Source organism: Astyanax mexicanus, chromosome 1, assembly GCF_023375975.1.
Source record: "Astyanax mexicanus isolate ESR-SI-001 chromosome 1, AstMex3_surface, whole genome shotgun sequence".
Taxonomy (NCBI): domain Eukaryota; kingdom Metazoa; phylum Chordata; class Actinopteri; order Characiformes; family Acestrorhamphidae; genus Astyanax; species Astyanax mexicanus.
The window spans coordinates 26,458,785-26,477,500 of record NC_064408.1 but is presented as its reverse complement, the minus strand read 5'-3'; the positions used below and the strand labels follow the sequence as shown (position 1 = coordinate 26,477,500).

The following is an 18,716-nucleotide window of genomic DNA, read 5'->3' as shown; positions in this document are numbered from 1 at the left end:
AGTGTGAACAAAGATTAACTGTATACAGGAGAAACGTGGCCTTTAAAATTTTGTAGAGTGTAGCAAAAATGGGCCATCGTGTACAATGGCCCAGATAAAATTGTGGTGCCATAGCTCTTATACATGTTACAGCACATCATAGAACATGACAATATGTGTTCTTGCATTGTGCAACAACACAACTTTACATGTAACAATAGTTTCGATTGGTCTGAAGTTGCTATGGTGAACGGGAAGAGAGGCATAGGAAGTACTTTAGAGAAACAGTATGACAATTAAGGACAAAATAGCAAATTTCACTCATCAATAAGGGCGATAAAGCACCTAAGCGTTCCAATAAATCATTTTTTTCCAAAGAATGTTTTGACCTGTTCTTTCAGTTTTACTTTTTAAAAAGTTGGAGTTTAAAAAAGAAACTTTAATTTTAGCTTTTTTAAGATAATGGCCACTTTTAGCAAAACATTGTCATAGCCCTGAAGGCAAACTACTGGTATTCTAACTGTCATAATTCTGAATCAATTATACTTTTCACATTTTCTAAACAAATTATCATTTAAAAGTCCCATGTCAATAATGTAAAAAATAGATTCGATTTTATACAAAGCTTATTTGATGGCCTTATAAATAATTTCCCAGAAAAGTGGTTCATTTTAGCTGACTCCACTGTAATTTAAATGCATATAATATAGGATTACCCTGCCCTCAATTGGCACAACAGGAACTGATGAGAGTAGGTTCCTTGATTAGCAGGGGGTTCAAACCCCAGCATGTGCTGGTTGGTGAAACTGTCAGGTCTGTGATGAGAAATCATGCACCACACTGAATGCTGATGGATAACCCTCCATTGTATCTGAGACTTGCAGACTTATCCTTTATGTCCATATTTGTAATCTTGTTTCATTGTACATTTAGTGTCTCTCATTCTTTTTTTATATTTATATTTTTATCTTGCTGTTCTTGTTGTAACTTTGGGAAGGATAGTAACGTAACTTCAACCCTCTGTATGTCCAGCACATATGCAGTATTGACAATAAAACTACTTGACTTGACTTAATTTAAATAATAATAAATATAAGCAACTGTTTATTATGCTCCCAGCAAGAAACAGCTCTATTCCTTCTCAAAATGTGTGTTCTCTGTCTTTGTTAGGTGGGGTTTAAATCCAAGAAAACTCAGTCTGAAGCGGACATCAAAGAAAGGTAGGAGAAATGGACATGATCATGGGGTTTTCCAGATATGTGTATTAATAATATGTGTAATATAGAACCACCTAGTAATCAATTAGAAACACCATGAAAACCACCTAGAATACTTTAGAAATCACTATGTTACAACTTAGCAACACCATAGCAGTGACGGGAGAAACAATTGCAACCACATAGCAACACCATAGCAACTATTTGAAAGAGCAAAACAGCTGTGTAGTGACAACACCATAGCAACCCCCTGGAATACAACAGCAACCGTTAGAAACATTGTAGCAGCTACCAGGAAAACCATAAAAACCACCTAGTAAGACCAAAATAACACCGCGCTACCACTTAGCCACACATTGGTAACCACATGATAAGAGCGTAGTACAGTCGACATTTAATGAAAGTTTAGGTATTTATGTTAGCATATACATACATGGAAAAAGTAGCAGCTATGACCCTTTTTGAAAATATGTATGATGTCTGCATAATAAGAGACTGGTGCATTAAGCTAAGCTGTAATTCTAATTAACAATGTTTTTTTCTTCCTCTGTCAGCTCCATCTACACGTGCACCTGCTCCATCCCATCAGGTATATTTGTTTTTCAAAGCTTATGATGTAACTCTACTGGGCCCCTTCTTTACCAACAGTGACAGCCATTGCTTTGTGGCCATTTATAAGTAGTTAGTTAAAATGTTTCTGAAATAATTATAGTTTCTTGCTTTATTAAAAAATAATTTATTGAAAAAATAAATTAAACTTAAGCTTCATATCAGAATCAGCCAAAAAATTACTATAAAGACACAATTAACTATTGGCTGGTTAAAAAAAAAAGTTTTAAAAAGGCAAATACATCTGTCCTCACAAGAATAATATTTTTTCCTACTCTGCTGTTTGTTAAACATATTTGACAGAATTTATCTTGCTGGCTGGCAGTTCATACTTATGTGATCTCATAATTGTGTCAGATTGTGGGCAGGGCTTTAGTCAGTCATATCAATTCTAAACAAAATCCATAACTGTATAGTTCATCTTTAAAGCAGTGTTGTGTAGCATTTGTACCTTAAAATTACAGCTTTAAAGTCGTAATGATGCTCTGCTGACTTGGAAATTTGTTGCTACTCTAGGCTATCTGCCTCTGTAATCTCCTAGCTTGTCAAATTTTATATTCCACTGTAGGAAGAACTTTTATGTGAGCTTTAGATTAAAAACATAAAGGCTGATAAAAAATATCAGAGAAATCGCACATTAACCACTGGACATTTTAAATCTTTGCACACCTATTTTCCCATTTTTACATCCTATAAACCTATAAATGCACAACTGGAGGTTATGCTTTGAGAGGTTATGTACGGTGGCCGAGAAAGCCCAACGCAGTGCAAATTGAAAAGCGCTGCAAAAGCACAAAACACATCCATCAAAATTACAACACAGGCGCAGCAAATAGAAAAACGCGCTGCAACTAGAAAAACGCGCTGCAAATAGAAAAACGCGCTGCAAATAGAACCACAACACAACGGAAGTGAGTCACAACACAACGGAATTTTCCCGGGGGAACTTAAAAGATACTGTACCAGCTAAGCTGCGTCTTCAGTAACGTCTCGGACTTCACTATGTGTACAAAGGACAATAAGTGGCAAACAAGGCGTTTTGTGAAGCAGAACTTTTAATAATATGCACACAACCGTGGTAATCACAGGTAATAAACATAACTTACTTTTCAGAAGCTTGTTTGCCACTTATTGTCCTTTGTATACAGCTGGTACAGCATCTTTTAAGGTCCCCCGGGAAAATTCCGTTGTGTTGTGACTCACTTCCGTTGTGTTGTGGTTCTATTTGCAGCGCGTTTTTCTTTTTGCAGCGCGTTTTTCTATTTGCTGCGCCTGTGTTGTAATTTTGATGGATGTGTTTTGTGCTTTTGCAGCGCTTTTCAATTTGCACTGCGCTGGGCTTTCTCGGCCACCGTAGTTATGAGGTCATTTTTAACATCTATTCCTGACTACTGTGTTTGTTTTGTTGTGTATCAGAATGCAGATGTGCATATATACGACCCTGTGGCAGCTGATCCTGAGTATGCTACAGTGAATAAGAAAAAGAAGACAGAAACAGATGGCTTACACTACGCCGAGATCCAGGTACTGCAGTCTGAACAAGCAGCTGAGCCAGACAGGCAGAGGGCGGCTCCGGTCAATAACTCTACCTCAGAATATGCGACCATAGACTTTCTGAAAAGTGGTTTTAAGACACAGTCGCCAGCCAAACCTGCAGATATACTAATTCCTCCTGGAGAGCTCCTGAGACCGATATCTAAGTCGAGGTCTACCCACAAGAAGAGCACTTCTTCACACCGGGCTGTGATGGTGTGACTGGAACATGTTTTAAAGATTTTATAACCTGTATGCATTTTTTTAATGTTTAAATTTTTTTACGTTTTTGAAAATCAGCAATATATTAATGTCAAATCCTCATTAAATTGTAATTTACATGATTTGTCATTCCTTTTAACTCAGAATAGCATTTGGCTGCCTAAAAATAAAGGTTGCAACATGTGAATCATTAGAGCAGTGTTTCCCAATCTTATTCCTGGGTATTAGGGCACCCTGCACATTTTAGTGCTTGTCCTGCTTTAACACCCACTGTACTGCTCCTCTGAAATCACGTGTGGTGGGAGAAGGGAAAGCAATAGATGTGCAGGGCAGGGGGGCCCCAGGACCAGCTTTAGGTAAAACTGCATTAGAGTAACGCCATAGCTACCCTTCAGCAAACCTTCACTAATCGATCCCACTTTTTCTTTTTTTGGTCATTTCATTTCATACAATTGTCAGATGATATTAAATCATCCACTATTTCTGCTGTGTCTCACTTTGTGCAATGTTTACAATAAATAAAAGCATTTGATGTCTATCAACGTGTAATCTCTTCCTGTCCTTTTCTGCATTCTTTAGCTGTCCTGCCCCAGATGCTTCAAACCATGATACTACCACCACCGTGTTTCATAGATGGGATTAGGTTCTTATACTAAATGCAGTGTTTTCATTTCTACAAACATAACATTTTTCATTTATACCAAAATGTTGTATTTTGGCCACATCCATCCACAAAACGTCTGGCTCTGTCCACATGATCTTTAGCAAACTGCATATGAATGATAATGTTCTTTTTAAAAGGGCAGTGGCATTCACATTTCAACACTGCATGCATACTATTGTTATTAACATTAGCCAATATAAGAGAGAGACCTCCAGCTGCTTAGAAGTTACTCTGGAGTTCTTTGTGACCTTGCCGACTATTAACAAGCCTTGATCTTGGAGTGATCTTTGTTGGCTGACCACTTTTGGGGAGGTAACAATATTCCTGACTTTCCTCCATTTGTACACAATCTGTCTGGCTGGATTGGTGGGTCCATACACTTAAGAAATGGTTTTGTAATGATGAGCATCAACAAATCTTTTTCAGAGATCCTTAAAAAAATGAATTTGTTCATGCCATGATACACTTTTACAAATGTGTTTTGAAGAGCAGACTTTGATAGATCCCTGTTCTTTAAATAAAACAGGGTGCCCACTGCTTGTCACACCATTGATTGAAAACACCTGATTCTAATTTCACCTTCTAACCAACTGTTAATTCTAGAGGTTCACATACTTTTGCTGGTCACAAAATATTTTTTCTCAATAAATAGATAATCAAGTATAATATTTTTTTTATCTAATTTGTTTAACTAGGTTCACTATATCTGCTTTTAGGACTTGTGTTTATGCATAAATAAATAAAATTCTAAAGGGTTCACAAACTTTTAAGTGCCACTGTGTTTCAAACACAATTTGAACCTTGATCTACTGTGGTGTGGTCTTGGTGTAGACTCTTAAATTAGACCAACAGTGCCCTCTTCTGGAGCTCAACATTATACTCCCATTCCCATTCACAATACAGCCCCTCTCACCATCATGTGCCACAAGAATGATTGCTAAATGCAGACTTATACTTGGACATGTTTGGAGTCTCGTGGCTTTCATTGTTCCCACTATTCGGAACTAATGTAACATACAGCTCTGGAAAAAATAAGAGACCATTTAAAAATTATGAGTTTCTTTGATTTTTTTTTTTTATTTGAAAAAAAAAAAATAATAATAATAATAATCCTCTGGAATATAATCAAGAGGAAGATGGATGGCCACAAGCCATCTAACCAAGCGGAAGCACCAGGAATGGCATGAAGTCATCCAAAAGCAGTGTGTAAGACTGGTGGAGGGGAATGTGCCAAGATGCATTAAAACTGATGCGTTAAATTTCTAATTTTCTCCAACGAAATGCTCTAAACGACAATATTTTTAATGTGGAATTTGGGAGAAATGTTGTCCGTAGTTTATAGAATAAAACAACAATGTTCATTTTTATTCAAACATATATCTATAAATAGCAATAGCATCAGAAACTAATGTTTTTTTTTTCAGAGCTGTAATTATATATAATATTTACAACAGACCCTGCTGTAGTAAGAACAGCTAAAATATTGTCAACTGCTAAAAAGTTTGCTTCTGATTTTGACCTTTTGGCCTCTGAAATTAATTACGAGGTGTGATGGTAGTGAACTGCACTGACTGCAGCTGCTGTTATAGCGCGGGCTGTATGTTAATAGTTCTCAGGATTTACCAAAATTTAGGTTCACAGTTAATTAAATCGAGTTAACTATGTCCAGAATCATGCAGACAAACGGAGTGTCTACAAGAATCAGGCAGTTCATTCATCCAGAGGAGCTCCATCGAGAGGGAATTCAGGTAAGTTAGACAGTTTATAGTCTGTATACGTTAAATGTTGTTTGGGTGGTCTGTAAGAGAGTTGGTAAGGCTGGGGTAGTTCACTAAGCTAGTTAACATAGTTAACATAACCAGCTTAGTAGTTAGCTAAATTGTTCCTTAGCTAACTGAATGTTCACATGGCTACCAAGCTAGTTTAAATCATCTTAGATAAGCTAGTTAGATTAGCTAGCCTAACTCCCGTTAGCTGATAAGGAGCTAACAAACTAGCCATCTGACCTAGGTATCGTTAGCTACTATTAATTTGAGTCACTGTTTTGTGGGAGAAGAATATTATATAAGTACGTTTAGAACGTTTTTATATAATTATATGTATGTATAACTAAATAGAGTAGTACCAGTCAAACGTTTGGACACACCTCTTCTCAGTGAATGTGTTTTTGTTGTCTTTTTTTATTTTTTTATATTGTAAATAGGGGTGTACTAGCTATATCATATCATACGTGATAATATGAGAAGGGTTCAAGCCAGGGGGATTCTGCGCATGCGTTGACTCCTGCTTCGGTTTTCTTAGTGATTGGTTTACTGGTGAACACTTTAATAATATTTTTAGGAGGTATTTAGGACAAAACAACTACTTTTTTACTTTTTAAACGCAGGGTAAATAGTGCACATATTAGGCTTATGTGTCTCACTCAGTTACCCCTGAATTTAACCACTTTAAACAATTGAATTTTGAATTTGAATTTAAACACTCATAAATTTACATACCAGAATTAGCTATTCACCTCAAATATGCAATACGTATGATTGTTAATTATTGTAATTGTAAATTATTGATTATTGTACATTTATGGACACATATGTGACTTAAAATATCCCAAATGTGTGATGAATAAAGGATTGATTTATATTACCACATGTCCAGGAATAAAACAGAATTAAACAGAGCACTAGGGGTGGGCAATATTATAGCGTATACAATATATCGTGACGCAGAAATATCATGATATTAAAAATCGATATTGTGATAATAGGAATGTTCTGTCTTAAAAGTAGTCTATTATTTACTGTGAAGTTTTAAGTGTATTTATTGTATAATTGTTTTAGTTAGCAGTTTATATCGTCGCTGTCCTATGAAAAACACTTTTCTCCATTTTTGTTAATTTTTAGTTTACTACATAATTTGAACAGACAAACTGTCCCTTACACTGTGCCAAAATTTCTTAATGCATAGACCAATAGAAACTCTTCAAAATGACCTGAAATAAACTCTTTTTACATTGACTTCCACTGAAAGTTTACAAGTTTTTTCTGTTTTGGAGATCAGTGTTTTTCATTGGACAGCGACGATACGCATGCACTAAATATTCTGCAATATTTTTTTCTGCATTATATTATTTTATGCTGTATTATTTATTTTGCCAAATTATGATTATACTGTTATACTATTATACTATATTCCTGAAATGAATGAATTATTTTAGTTTTCCTATATCGCCAAGTATATCGTTATCGCAAAAATACCCTGAAATATCATGATATTATTTTAGAGCCATATCGCCCACCCCTTCAGAGCATAATGTTGAACAATGGGCTAAAACCACTGGACTTAAACAAACACATATATACATTTACATGGTAAATATTACATCCAAGATTGTATAACCTAATAATTATTTCTTTTTAAGGTCTATTATTTGCATTCTTCAGCTGTTTTTCCGCTAATGAAGTCTGATTCCTTCATAAATTGTGTAATTTTGTGGGACAAAGTAAACCCAGTACTAATTAAAGCCTTCTTTAAAAATATTAGTATTTTATATTATATGTACTCCTATCAGTACAGTAAGTCTTGTAATAAAACAATAAAAACACTGTAATATATACTGTGAAACTGTCAGAATTTTAAAAAATACTGTGATATACATTTTTGGTCACACTGCCCAGCACCACCTTTAACCAACATTTATTATTTAACATTGTCTAATAGGCTTTGGTTAATGTTAAAATGTTAAACATTACATTAATGTTTATTTAAATGTTTTGATTGGTTGTGGGTTTGATTATATACTCTCAATGCTTTTAAGTAAAAAATGCTTCCCACAAATAATAATATTAATAATAATATTTTGTAAATGTCCATTTCTACATGGCAAGATCACAGTACATGTTATAGGAATGGAATAAAAACAAGATATACATAGTTACAAACCATACATATAAACCAATAAAGTTGAATCAATGTAAAATTTATATGCTCAAATAAATCAATTCTGATTTCATAGATGAGCGTTGTTTGTGTGCATTAGTGATGGAAAAATTAATGATGATTTTTGCTATCTGGGATTTTTGTTAAAAATGAATCTCTGATCATTTAACAGATTTGTTTATGACTTTCTGTATAGACTCCTTTTCAGCGTCTTGCTCGGCAGATGCATGACGTATTAGGAGATGGAGGGATTTTTAAAGAAGTGATCCGTGCAGGGGATGGCCCAGCAGTACAGAGGGATTCTACAGTCTCTGGTAAGCAGGAAAAGGCTGTATTTCGTTACTGATTTAACAGTCAGCTGGTGTGTTTTGAATGATATACAGCACTATCTGCCTGTCACTGTCTTAATCTGCTTATCCACAGTTAATTTCTCAGCATTCTTGGAGTATGCTGATCAGCCGTTTGACTCATCCACTCATCTAAAATTTCCTAAAATGATGAAGTTAGGAAAAGGTAAGACAGGATTGGAATTCTTAAAGCAGTTTGACAGGCAGCGATTAGTTGATATTATTTTTGAGGGTGATGCATACTTTACGTGTAATATATATTTTTTGTTTTGATCTGTAATCCAGTGATTTTTGCCAATATTGGACCAATACTGATGCTTAGTATTAAATAGACTCACCCCTATTAAGTACATTTGTGAACTGGGGCTGCAATGATTATATAAAAATAAATTACACCACATCTCCGTTTTGATTAGTCGTGTTTAACTGCACCACATTACCCAAAGTAATGGGGACAGAAACGCAGTGGGGGAGGCGTAAGGGGTTCTTTTTCTCTCGGTTTGCACAAAATCATTTGATAAAGCTATTTTTATGATAAGTATCAATAAGGATTCAAGGAGATTTTATTGTCATTTGCATCACATGTGGTACATGAGGTGGAACGAAATTGTGATCTCACGATCCAGTTTACACCCTAGAGCTGTTATTAAGCAAGGTTTATATTTGAATTTTATTTGGTCATTATTTAATTTGCTTTGGGAACTTATTTGATGTTAAGGCAGAGATGGGACAACAGAGTGACATTGACAGGTGTGCAAATTCCATTTTCTCCAGTCAGGTATTTTGGAATCTTTGCAGGCTCTGCATGGTCTGCTGCAAGGGTGTTAATTTAAAGACTCTTTTTATATTTACATGGCCTTCTCTTTCAGATATGACTTTGTGTGGTCTAGAGCTGGGACTACTGACCATGAGGAAAGGAGAGTGTTCTCGTTTTCTTTTTAAGCACGATTATGCCTTTGGGGAGATGGGCTGCCCCCCACTCATTCCACCACTGGCCATGGTGCTGTACGAGGTGCAAGTCCTCGACTTCTTTGACACAGCCCAGGTGGACAATTTTTTTGCTTTGACTGTGGTGAGAATCTTTTATTTCCTTTTTAAGAAATATAGATCTAAATGAAATTGAGGTGTTTTACATTAATGAGGTTAGACAGAGAAGTATCAGCATTTTGTGCTGAATTTGGAGAAGTTTAACATCATGTTTACATAAATTGTTCTGTGCTCTTGAAACAGGTCTTGTTTTATTTGGTTTATAGCACACAGCTACAACTTTCTAAAATTCAATAATAAAACAAATTTAAAATGGGGGGTTTAAAATATTTTGAAGGTCAGGGGTTTAGAAACAAAAAAATGACATTGGTAACTTTTTAATCAGAACACGTCTGACGCTGCTAATAGGTTTAATTAATATTTTTCTCTACAAAACTGAAAAATCAACTGACAGAATCTCAGCCATGAGAAAGTCCACATATGATATCCTCTTTTTGTTAAAGCAGTACGTTTCAACAGTTAGACATTTCAGCTGTTTAACTGTAGTTTAGAAAATAACAGTAGTTTATTTGAATCAAACTGGATCATGAGTTAAACAAACCTATTCTTTATATACCATATTTTATCCAGATTTCTTAAGTAATTTGCTTGATAATGAAAATCCAGCATCATATCTGACTGTTCTGAATAGTTTGCTTTTGCCGTTTTTTTAAAAGTGTGTTCCTTTGGAAAATCTTTGGCAGGAAGAGCAAAACTCGGCTCCTCTTTCTACGTTGCTGAGCGTGATTGACACAGAGAAAAGTTTTGGAAACCGGTGCTTCAACCAGAGCCGTTATGAAGACGCCAAGGACCGATACAAGCAGGTTTGTTCAGTAAATACACTGGCAAATAATTGCTGACTTAAGCTGTTTTGGGTTTGTTTCAAGTGAACACTGCAAAGATGTTTCACTGTTCTTTATGTGATGGAGTGTTGAGCAGCTAAGACTTCATAAACAACACCGCTTGTTGGGACTTCACTAAAACATATTCAAGATCAGCTAGTGAATGTTTTTTTTGTATGAATTTTGTATGTTCCTCCGATTTTTGGCTGTGTAAAACTGATCATTATAACAAAACTATAGTCTGAGTTAAAAGTCAAAGACACTCTTTTATTTCAGAATGAAATATGTCAGCTTTTAAGATGGCAGCCATGTTCTGGACATAGCCCTAAAATCACCCATTGCTTACACAGGTTTTTAGATGTCATTTTCTTTTTTATTTAGTTTTGCTTTTGTTTCTGGTACAAAAAGGTGTTCTGTGACTTTTGACTGTACATTTAATTAATTATAGTTTTTTTTACTGTATAATAATAATAATAATAATAATTATTATTATTATTATGGGTGTGAAATGTGCTGACCAGTGGCAAACAAATACCCTATGCATTTGTTTGTGTTGTTGCGCTGCAGGCTGTGACTCTCCTCCAGAACCGTGAGCCGATGAATGAAGAGGAGAGGTGGCGCATTGAAGAGGCCATGTTGCCCTTTTTACTCAACCTTTCCTTCACCTACCTGCGACTGGAGAGGCCTCAGAAAGCCCTGCAGTACGGCAAGAAAGCACTGAAGATCAACCCAAACAGCACCAAAGCCCTCTTCCGCTGTGGCCAGGTTGGAGGGATTATTTTTGTACAGCTATATGTTTATTAGGGCTCAGTACTCATGCGTTTTTTCCAGCAGTTCTGTAGAAACCAAAATATGTATTTGGAATGTGTGTATTATTGTCTGTTTATGTTGGAGAGGTAGATTCATAAATTCAGTTTTCAAAAAAAATAATAATTCAGAAGGAAACATAAGTTTAGAGTTTTTCACAGCTTTATTACCATCATGCATTTAAGTGAGAAAATGTGTTTGGGCTTACTAGTTTATTTTGATATTAATAAAAAAATGGTTAAAGTATGCAATAAATTATTTAAATTCAGTAGAATCTGTAAAACAAACATTTGACTAATTAGGTATTTTTTTTCCTTTTCAATTATTTATGAAGAAACAATTTTTATTTTAGAAATTACTATTATTAAAATTGATGTTTCCAGCAGAGGGCACTGGAAACTAGCTTTTCCTCTACAGGACCAATTGCAATTTAGGAACTGTTAGAATTTGGATTCACATTTTGCATACTGTATTTTTCGCACTAAAAGGGGCTCTTAAAATCCTTAAGTTTTCTTAAAATTGACTGTGCGCCTTATAATCTGGTGAGCCTTATGTATAATTTTACCAGTCAGGATGTAAGGTGCAGTAAAGTCACTCCACTGAAGTGCAGCGTTATACAGGAGCATTATAGTGGGAATGCCAAAGTCCCATCTATTTACCTGACCTAACATATAATAATCCAGCAAGAATGCAAGATTTGCCAGATATGAATGATAGAGTAATTTGCACATTGTGTGATTTTGATATGTTTATCTTTTTGTGTTGCTCGTTTTTCATTAGGCGTGTTTGGAAATGGACGACTATGATGGGGCACAAGATTACCTCACAAGAGCTCAGGCCAAGAAGCCATTTGATATTGATATTAACAATTTGCTAAGAAAGCTGGCCACGTAAGTTTTCCTTAAGTACTTGACAGTTTTGTGTGGACTGTGTTTAGTTAACCTCAGGCATGTAGATGTTTAAGGGGAGGCCTAAAGCTTTTGCTTGTTTGCAGTTGTTACAAGGACTGCCTGGACAAAGAGAAAGATTTGTGTGCCAAGATGTTTTCTGGTTTTAGGCCAGAGAAGTAAAGGTAAGATTTACAAAGATATGAAAACTTATATACATTTTTTATCTAAAAAGTCATGGTTTATCACAAGGGGGCAGTGTTAGAGCAGCTGTGAGTGAAATAATAAACCGTTCCAGCAACACAAGAACCATGCATCCTCTAAAACTTGATTTCAGGTACAGACTCTGCATTCAGTGTAGGTTTATCCCTGATTATTATTATTGGCATTTTTTAACAAAGCCTTTACACTGTCTAGGCTGAATGAACTAATAAAACACACTAGCACATTTCCAGAACTTTTTACACGGTTGAAGCATAAATAGCAGTAGTTGATTTGCCTAAACTAATTTTTTACATTCATAAATGACAAATTAGTTGCCTTTCTAAATGACATGATCTAAATATAGAGTTTTATGTCAAATATAAGGCTATTGCTTTTTTGAGCACAATGATGATTTTGCCTCCCAAACATTATTAATACCACCGTGGGATGGCAAGCTCATAAAAAAAAAAAAAAACTTGCTCTGAGTTTTACACTCTGTTTGACTGCCCTGTGAAACATTCTGGTTGGTTCTGCTAAAGAGTTTGACTCTAGGGAGAATAGAGTAATTTTAATAAGTGTCTGAACTCAAAGGCTACTTGCATATTATATGCCTATCTATTTTTTGCTTAGGTTGGACTTTGACTTTTTTTTTTATCCAGGTGATTGACATTCAATGATATAAGTGACTGTAACCATATCTGTCAGCAATGTAAAAAATGTGTTGTTGAATGGGCACGTACGGTACAGTATATGCACATTCATGCTTTTATGCCTGTTGCTTCCGCAGTGAACAGTCACTGGCTGCAATTTGAATGAGTTTATATACATTGAACATGGAGTCAGTTCATGGAGAAACATTGATTAAATACTTAACTTCAGTTATTTCACAGTATTTTAATCTCTCCTCATTTATACAGATCAGAGCATGTTCATTTGTAAATAACTAGTAAATAAGTAGTAAATATTGCCACTGAGTAAACGGGCAATGTTTGAAAGCTATGTGCTCCTTCTCATACCCACACATCTCTTGGTGCAGCTGTGCAGCTATAGCTGCAAAAAACAGCAAAAGCAAACCACCTTGCCTTTTTTCACTTCCTCGACCTGAGCATGTATTTCAGACCAGCTGTTTCCTGTTTCTCCACTCCAGCAAAAGATGCTCCACATATGAGCTGCTAACACATCCATTTCACCTTTATAAACCTACGAGTCGTCTCTCAAATATGACGTTTTTGTTGTTGGTAAGAAGGCAACGTTTATACACGTATTAATGTGCGCGTGTGAGGCGTTTCAGGAACAGATTCATTCACATTACACACAGATACAGATCACTTACATTTGTGAATGTGAACCGTCAATCCAATCCGATCTGAGCAAAAAGTGTTTGAGCAATGTGGCTTGTAATGTGAACTTATCCATAGACAGTTTTTGTAAAAATGGATCAGTAATTTTTAATTTGGGGTTTGATTAAATTTTGTGTGTCACTTTATATTTGACTTTGCTTGTTTGCATTATAAAATTACATTATACCATATGACTAAAATTTTTTAATACCTTTGTCCAGTATATGCAATTTGTCATATGTTTTTTACAGCATAACCAAATTATGAAGCAGCAACAAGACTTGAATGGAGAATACCTTCCAAGTATCGTGGATGCAGAATTGGATTTCATCACGTGAGCTTATAAGGTCAATCAGAAACTGTTGTTATATCAAATCTTTGGAAACTGTGATTAGTTGAGGTTTTTTTTTCTACTGTTGTTTTTGTTTAATGTATTATTAACTCCACCTTGCTGGCAAATGTTATATACAAATGTTTCTATTTAAAATATATCATTAGATATATAAGTGATTGTATTGTTTTCTTGAATTAATTGTTTAGGAATTTCAGAATTCCAAGTTACATTTATGAGTATACAAGTTATAATGTTGTCATGTTAGTTTGAGTTTCTTAGATGAATGACCAAAACCGTTTTGTGTCACAAGCTTTCAATACACATTGTATTCTGACTAACTTTGCACAAATTGCCTCCTTTTTATAGACAGACTTACAGTTGCTTTCTCGGTTTGAATTTAGTCAGGCCTCCTCCTGTTTCCATTCTCTCTGGACTGCTGTGTGTATTCCTGGCAAGCCTCGCTGCCTATTTAAACCCGTTAGTCACCATCCAGTGATGCAAATAATCTGTGAACGCAAGAAAAACACAGTGCTCTGGGCATTCACTGTGGCAATGCATTATCACATCATAGAGCCAATTACCATCACTGTTTCGGGGCCTGTAAACCAGAGTAATGCATTAGTAATTGCTTCAAGCTGACCCATTGCTTCTATGGTGGTGTTCTAACGTTATGACTTGTTCTGCAGAGAATGAATTGTTATGAGTGATCGTAAGGCCAGTTTTGAGCTACAGTATAAGGCCCCACCTTATTTCAACAGTAATCTTATTCTGTTTTACATTCAGTAGGAAATATGTCTGGTTGGTGGGGGAAATTTTGAGTAATTGAGTAATACTTTATTATACTTACTTATTATTGTCCAAAGTGTGCACTTTTGCACTAGTATTTTTAAATTAAATAAAAGTGCAAGTTTCCAGGCTCTGAATGACTGAGTGTCTCAGCAGGATTCACACTAGCCTGTTTTCCAGAAGTTGGAGCACTTGCTCAAGTGTAAGCACTGTTTTTTTGGGAGTGGTCCATAAAACCAATCTCTGGTTCTACTGATATTGGTGATCTGGCTTCCACAGGCGTTTGTAGCTGTGGAGCTTGGAAGCTGTGCTTTCTTCCAATCCTTTTTCATCCTTCCTTGGATGCCTAGTAATGTGTATTGTAGGACGTGTAGGCCAAATTCATGTTGTAACTTCTAAAGTTGCATCCATTGCCAAATACAGCTCTGAAGAAAAAAAAATGTAGCGTTTTTTATTTATTTATTTTTTTACCAAATTTAAAACCTCTGGAATATAAACAAGAGGAAGATGGATGATCACAAGCCATTAAACCAAACTGAACTGCTTGAATTTTTGCACCAGGAGTGGAATAAAGTTATTATATATATATATATACATATATATATATATATATATATATATATACATATATATATATATATATATATATATATATATATGTATATATATATATATATATTTGTGGTCTGAAAGCCCTGCTTCTTTTTTGTTATTTCAGCCATTTCTCATTTTCTGCAAATAAATGCTCTAAATGACCATATTTTTATTTGGAATTTGGGCGAAATGTTGTCCGTCGTTTATAGAATAAAACAACAATGTTCATTTTACTCAAACATATACCTATAAATAGCTAAATTGGAGAAACTGATTCAGAAACTGAAGTGGTCTCTTATTTATTTCCAGAGCTAAATGTGCATATACAGAGCTAGTGCCTGTAGAGAACAAATGCCAATAGAAAAGGAATATGGAGCAGAGCAACATAGACATTAGGCAAGGTGTCAACTTGTTTATCACTAATGCTCTTGCCACTGAATGCAATCATATACTTACAGCAGTTCTACCTAAACATAGAGGAAAGTCTTCCCTGCACAACTACTGTATTCCTTTAGTGCCTTACTATTAGTATTGTAAACTAAGAGAGATGCTTCCGTGTACTAAGAGTGACTTGTCCCAAAATATTTTGTCAGACTAGCATGCCAGTGTGTTGGAGTGTGAAAGAAGCCTCCCTCTTCAGGTGGTGTTTTGGAGACTGCCCTGTTTAGACTGTGTAGAAGCAGAGACACGGCACGCTTGTTTGTCTGCACGAGTTCTGCGTGCAAGCTCAACGCTGATATCATCTCAAAACGGAGACACAAGATAGCATTGAACACAATGGGCCTAGCTGTCTTTGCTAGCCCTAGCATGTTCCTAAACAGGAAATCGGTGTGTTTTGGCCTCATTTTGTGTGTGTTTGTGCATTTTGATCTGAGATAGATTCAGAGGAAAGGTTGACCTGATAAGATGATGCTGCACTCCACTACACACAAGCAAAATTAGGGAGGCCTCCCATCGGTAGAGATAGTATCAACATCCAGGATCCCATCCGCCAAGTCTGTATCCCACCATGGGCATGCTGACACCTGAAGCGTGTTCATAGTTATACTGCATTACCTGAGGGACTTGTTCTTTAATCCTTCTTCTTCTTCCATATACATATCAAATTATATGGTTTGACGTCAGGTTTATCAGTTTTCTAAAAGAAACCAAGCTAGGTTCTGTGTTTTCCCTGCTTAATAGTATAGCTCATGAGGGAGAACAGCACATCATCTCTTTCTTCAAAATGGTGAAAATGAAACAAAATGGCAAAATTCTTGTTTTCTTTTTTTAATGCTTTTCAGATGTTTATGTCATTTGAAAATGGCAGATGGTTTCAAAAGGTCATGGTTAACAGACAAATAGAAATAATTGTTTTATATTGACTTACACTAAAAGAAGGCATTTTCTTCTCCTGAAAAACAGCACTCTATGTTCACATATAATTGCCCCCGTTGCTGACATACAGCTCTGGAAATAATTAAGAGAGCACTTCAGTTTCTGAATCAGTTTCTCTGATTTTGCTATTCATAGGTATATGTTTGAGTTAAATTAACATTGTTGTTTGATTCAATAAACTATGGACAAAATTTCTCCCAAATTCCAAATAAAAATATGGTCATTTAGAGCATTTATTTGCAGAAAATGAGAAATGGCTGAAATAACAAAAAAGATGAAGCGCTTTCAGACCTCAAATAATGCAAAGAAAACAAGTTCATATTCATAAAGTTTTAAGAGTTCAGAAATCAATATTTGGTGGAATAACCCTGGTTTTTAATCACCATTTTCATGCATCTTGGCATGTTCTCCTCCACCAGTCTTACACACTGCTTTTGGATAACTTAATGCCACTCCTGGTGCAAAACTTCAAGCAGTTCAGCTTGGTTTGATGGCCTGTGATCATCCATCTTCCTCTTGATTATATTCCTTTTGGTTTTTAATTTGGTAAAATCAAAGAAAATCATAATTTTTTAAGTGGTTTCTTGTTTTTTTTCTTTCTAGAGCTGTACGTGCAACTCTAAAGTATGATGGTGTTTTATACATTACTTTTAAGACATGTTAGGAGTTGAGGATGAGGTGGAGTGGTGAACATCCAGCATCCCAACCTCATTAATGCTCTTGTTGCGGAATGTAATCTTGTACAAAGCCTAGACAGTAGAGACAGTTACTCCAACAAAAGTGGGACAGCTCTCGGGCGGCTGTTGCCTATAGGTCAATCTAACTGGTGGTGCTGACAGATCCCTCCGACCCCACAAGCATCTGGCCTCAGGCAGACAAGGCTGTGGTGTGCCACAGAGAGGGCTGGTCTTCAGACTTGGTATAACTGGTCTAACAGCCCACTACTGCAGTGTGACCACCAGCCTTGGTCCAGCATGCTATAGATGATTCAGAGTGGAAGGGGGCAATGAAGGGATGGAGAAAAAGGCCTTAAAATTGTAGACATTAAATCAGTTGTGTGGCAGCAACTGTGATTTATGCACCAATAACTTTGGCAAATGATGCTTTCCATGTACTCCCTCATCCCTGGTCTGGCAGATCAATGTCCTATTCATAACCTCAGTCGTCATCGATGGCTGGAGTGTGTCTATTTAAAAAAAAAAAACATTTTAAAGACATCTCTCTCTTCTCTTACTCTCTTCTCTCTTATTATGATGATACACTCACTCTCACACATGTTATATACATACTTTATTAATACATTGCAGCTTTTGTTATTAAGATTGTTTTGTAACTTCTACACGCACTGATATGCCAATAGTCATGGCATATCGTTTCATTACTTAAATGAGTGCAGACATTTAACATTCCTTGATCCGCAATGTCACTTATACTAGGAATTTGTCATAAAGGGGGTTACCACCTACAGTGGACAGCTCAGTGGGTGTTAATGATTGTGACCGGCAACATCTGGCTAGAATTGTCCTTAAGAACAAACAAGCAGAAATCACATGACCATTCAAGGCAGCACACACCATACAAATATTTCACGTCAGTGCGAGTGAGTATGTTAGCTTCCATAAGACATGGCAAAAGTCATGGGACACAATAGTAGCTCCTGTCCGATGATGAATGGCATGTAGTTGTATTATGTAACTTGATTACATAGCTTTTTCATTCTTTTTAAAATCCTGGTGCTCTCATTCTCTCACACTTGCACTGTTCGATTTTATAACTATACATTTATACAGTAGTTTCTTTGTTATATAGATTTATTATATTTATTTTCTAGATTCCATTGGACTTATAAAAAAGAGATGATATAGAGATTCTGTGTAATTAATGCACTCCTCATTTTTCGTTGCCAAGAGACCTAGTCAGAAATGATTAGTAAGGATTCTCTCTCTCTCTCTCTCTCTTTTTCGCTCTCTCTATGTCTTCCTCTTTCTCTTGCCCGCCCAGGGTTCTCCTTA

At 35.8% G+C, this 18,716-nt stretch overlaps 2 protein-coding genes across 3 annotated transcripts in view; both read left to right on the top strand.

Annotated features, from left to right (window-relative positions):
* The window catches only part of zgc:193711 (uncharacterized protein LOC569781 homolog), a 7,491-nt gene extending 3,393 nt beyond the window's left edge, over positions 1-4,098 (top strand). The window contains exons 2-4 of the mRNA XM_007245215.4: positions 1,150-1,199; positions 1,751-1,785; positions 3,222-4,098. Of these exons, the coding sequence (XP_007245277.2) occupies positions 1,150-1,199; positions 1,751-1,785; positions 3,222-3,560 (424 nt within the window). The 3' untranslated portion in view covers positions 3,561-4,098. The remainder of the gene's footprint in view (positions 1-1,149; positions 1,200-1,750; positions 1,786-3,221) is intronic.
* A 1,597-nt stretch (positions 4,099-5,695) lies between these two features.
* Positions 5,696-14,119, top strand: fkbp6 (FKBP prolyl isomerase 6). 2 transcript variants are annotated; one of them, XM_022678770.2, is made up of 9 exons: positions 5,696-5,972; positions 8,357-8,474; positions 8,584-8,673; positions 9,377-9,579; positions 10,211-10,357; positions 10,943-11,140; positions 11,963-12,072; positions 12,177-12,254; positions 13,865-14,119. In XM_022678770.2, the coding sequence occupies exons 1-8, from the start codon at positions 5,886-5,888 to the stop codon at positions 12,250-12,252; spliced, it is 1,029 nt and encodes a 342-aa protein (XP_022534491.1). In that variant the 5' UTR covers positions 5,696-5,885; the 3' UTR covers positions 12,253-12,254; positions 13,865-14,119. The 2 variants fall into 2 exon arrangements, with proteins under 2 accessions (XP_022534491.1, XP_007245276.2); XM_007245214.4 differs by having other exon boundaries at positions 5,706-5,972; positions 10,238-10,357.
* The last annotated feature ends 4,597 nt before the right edge of the window (positions 14,120-18,716 follow it).

Coding starts and splice junctions, on each gene's coding strand:
- fkbp6 (XM_022678770.2), top strand. CDS start 5,886: ATGTCCAGAATCATGCAGACAAACGGAGTGTCTACAAGAATCAGGCAG. Junction 10,358..10,942: donor CCAAGGACCGATACAAGCAG/GTTTGTTCAGTA, acceptor GTTGCGCTGCAG/GCTGTGACTCTCCTCCAGAA. Junction 12,073..12,176: donor TTGCTAAGAAAGCTGGCCAC/GTAAGTTTTCCT, acceptor GCTTGTTTGCAG/TTGTTACAAGGACTGCCTGG.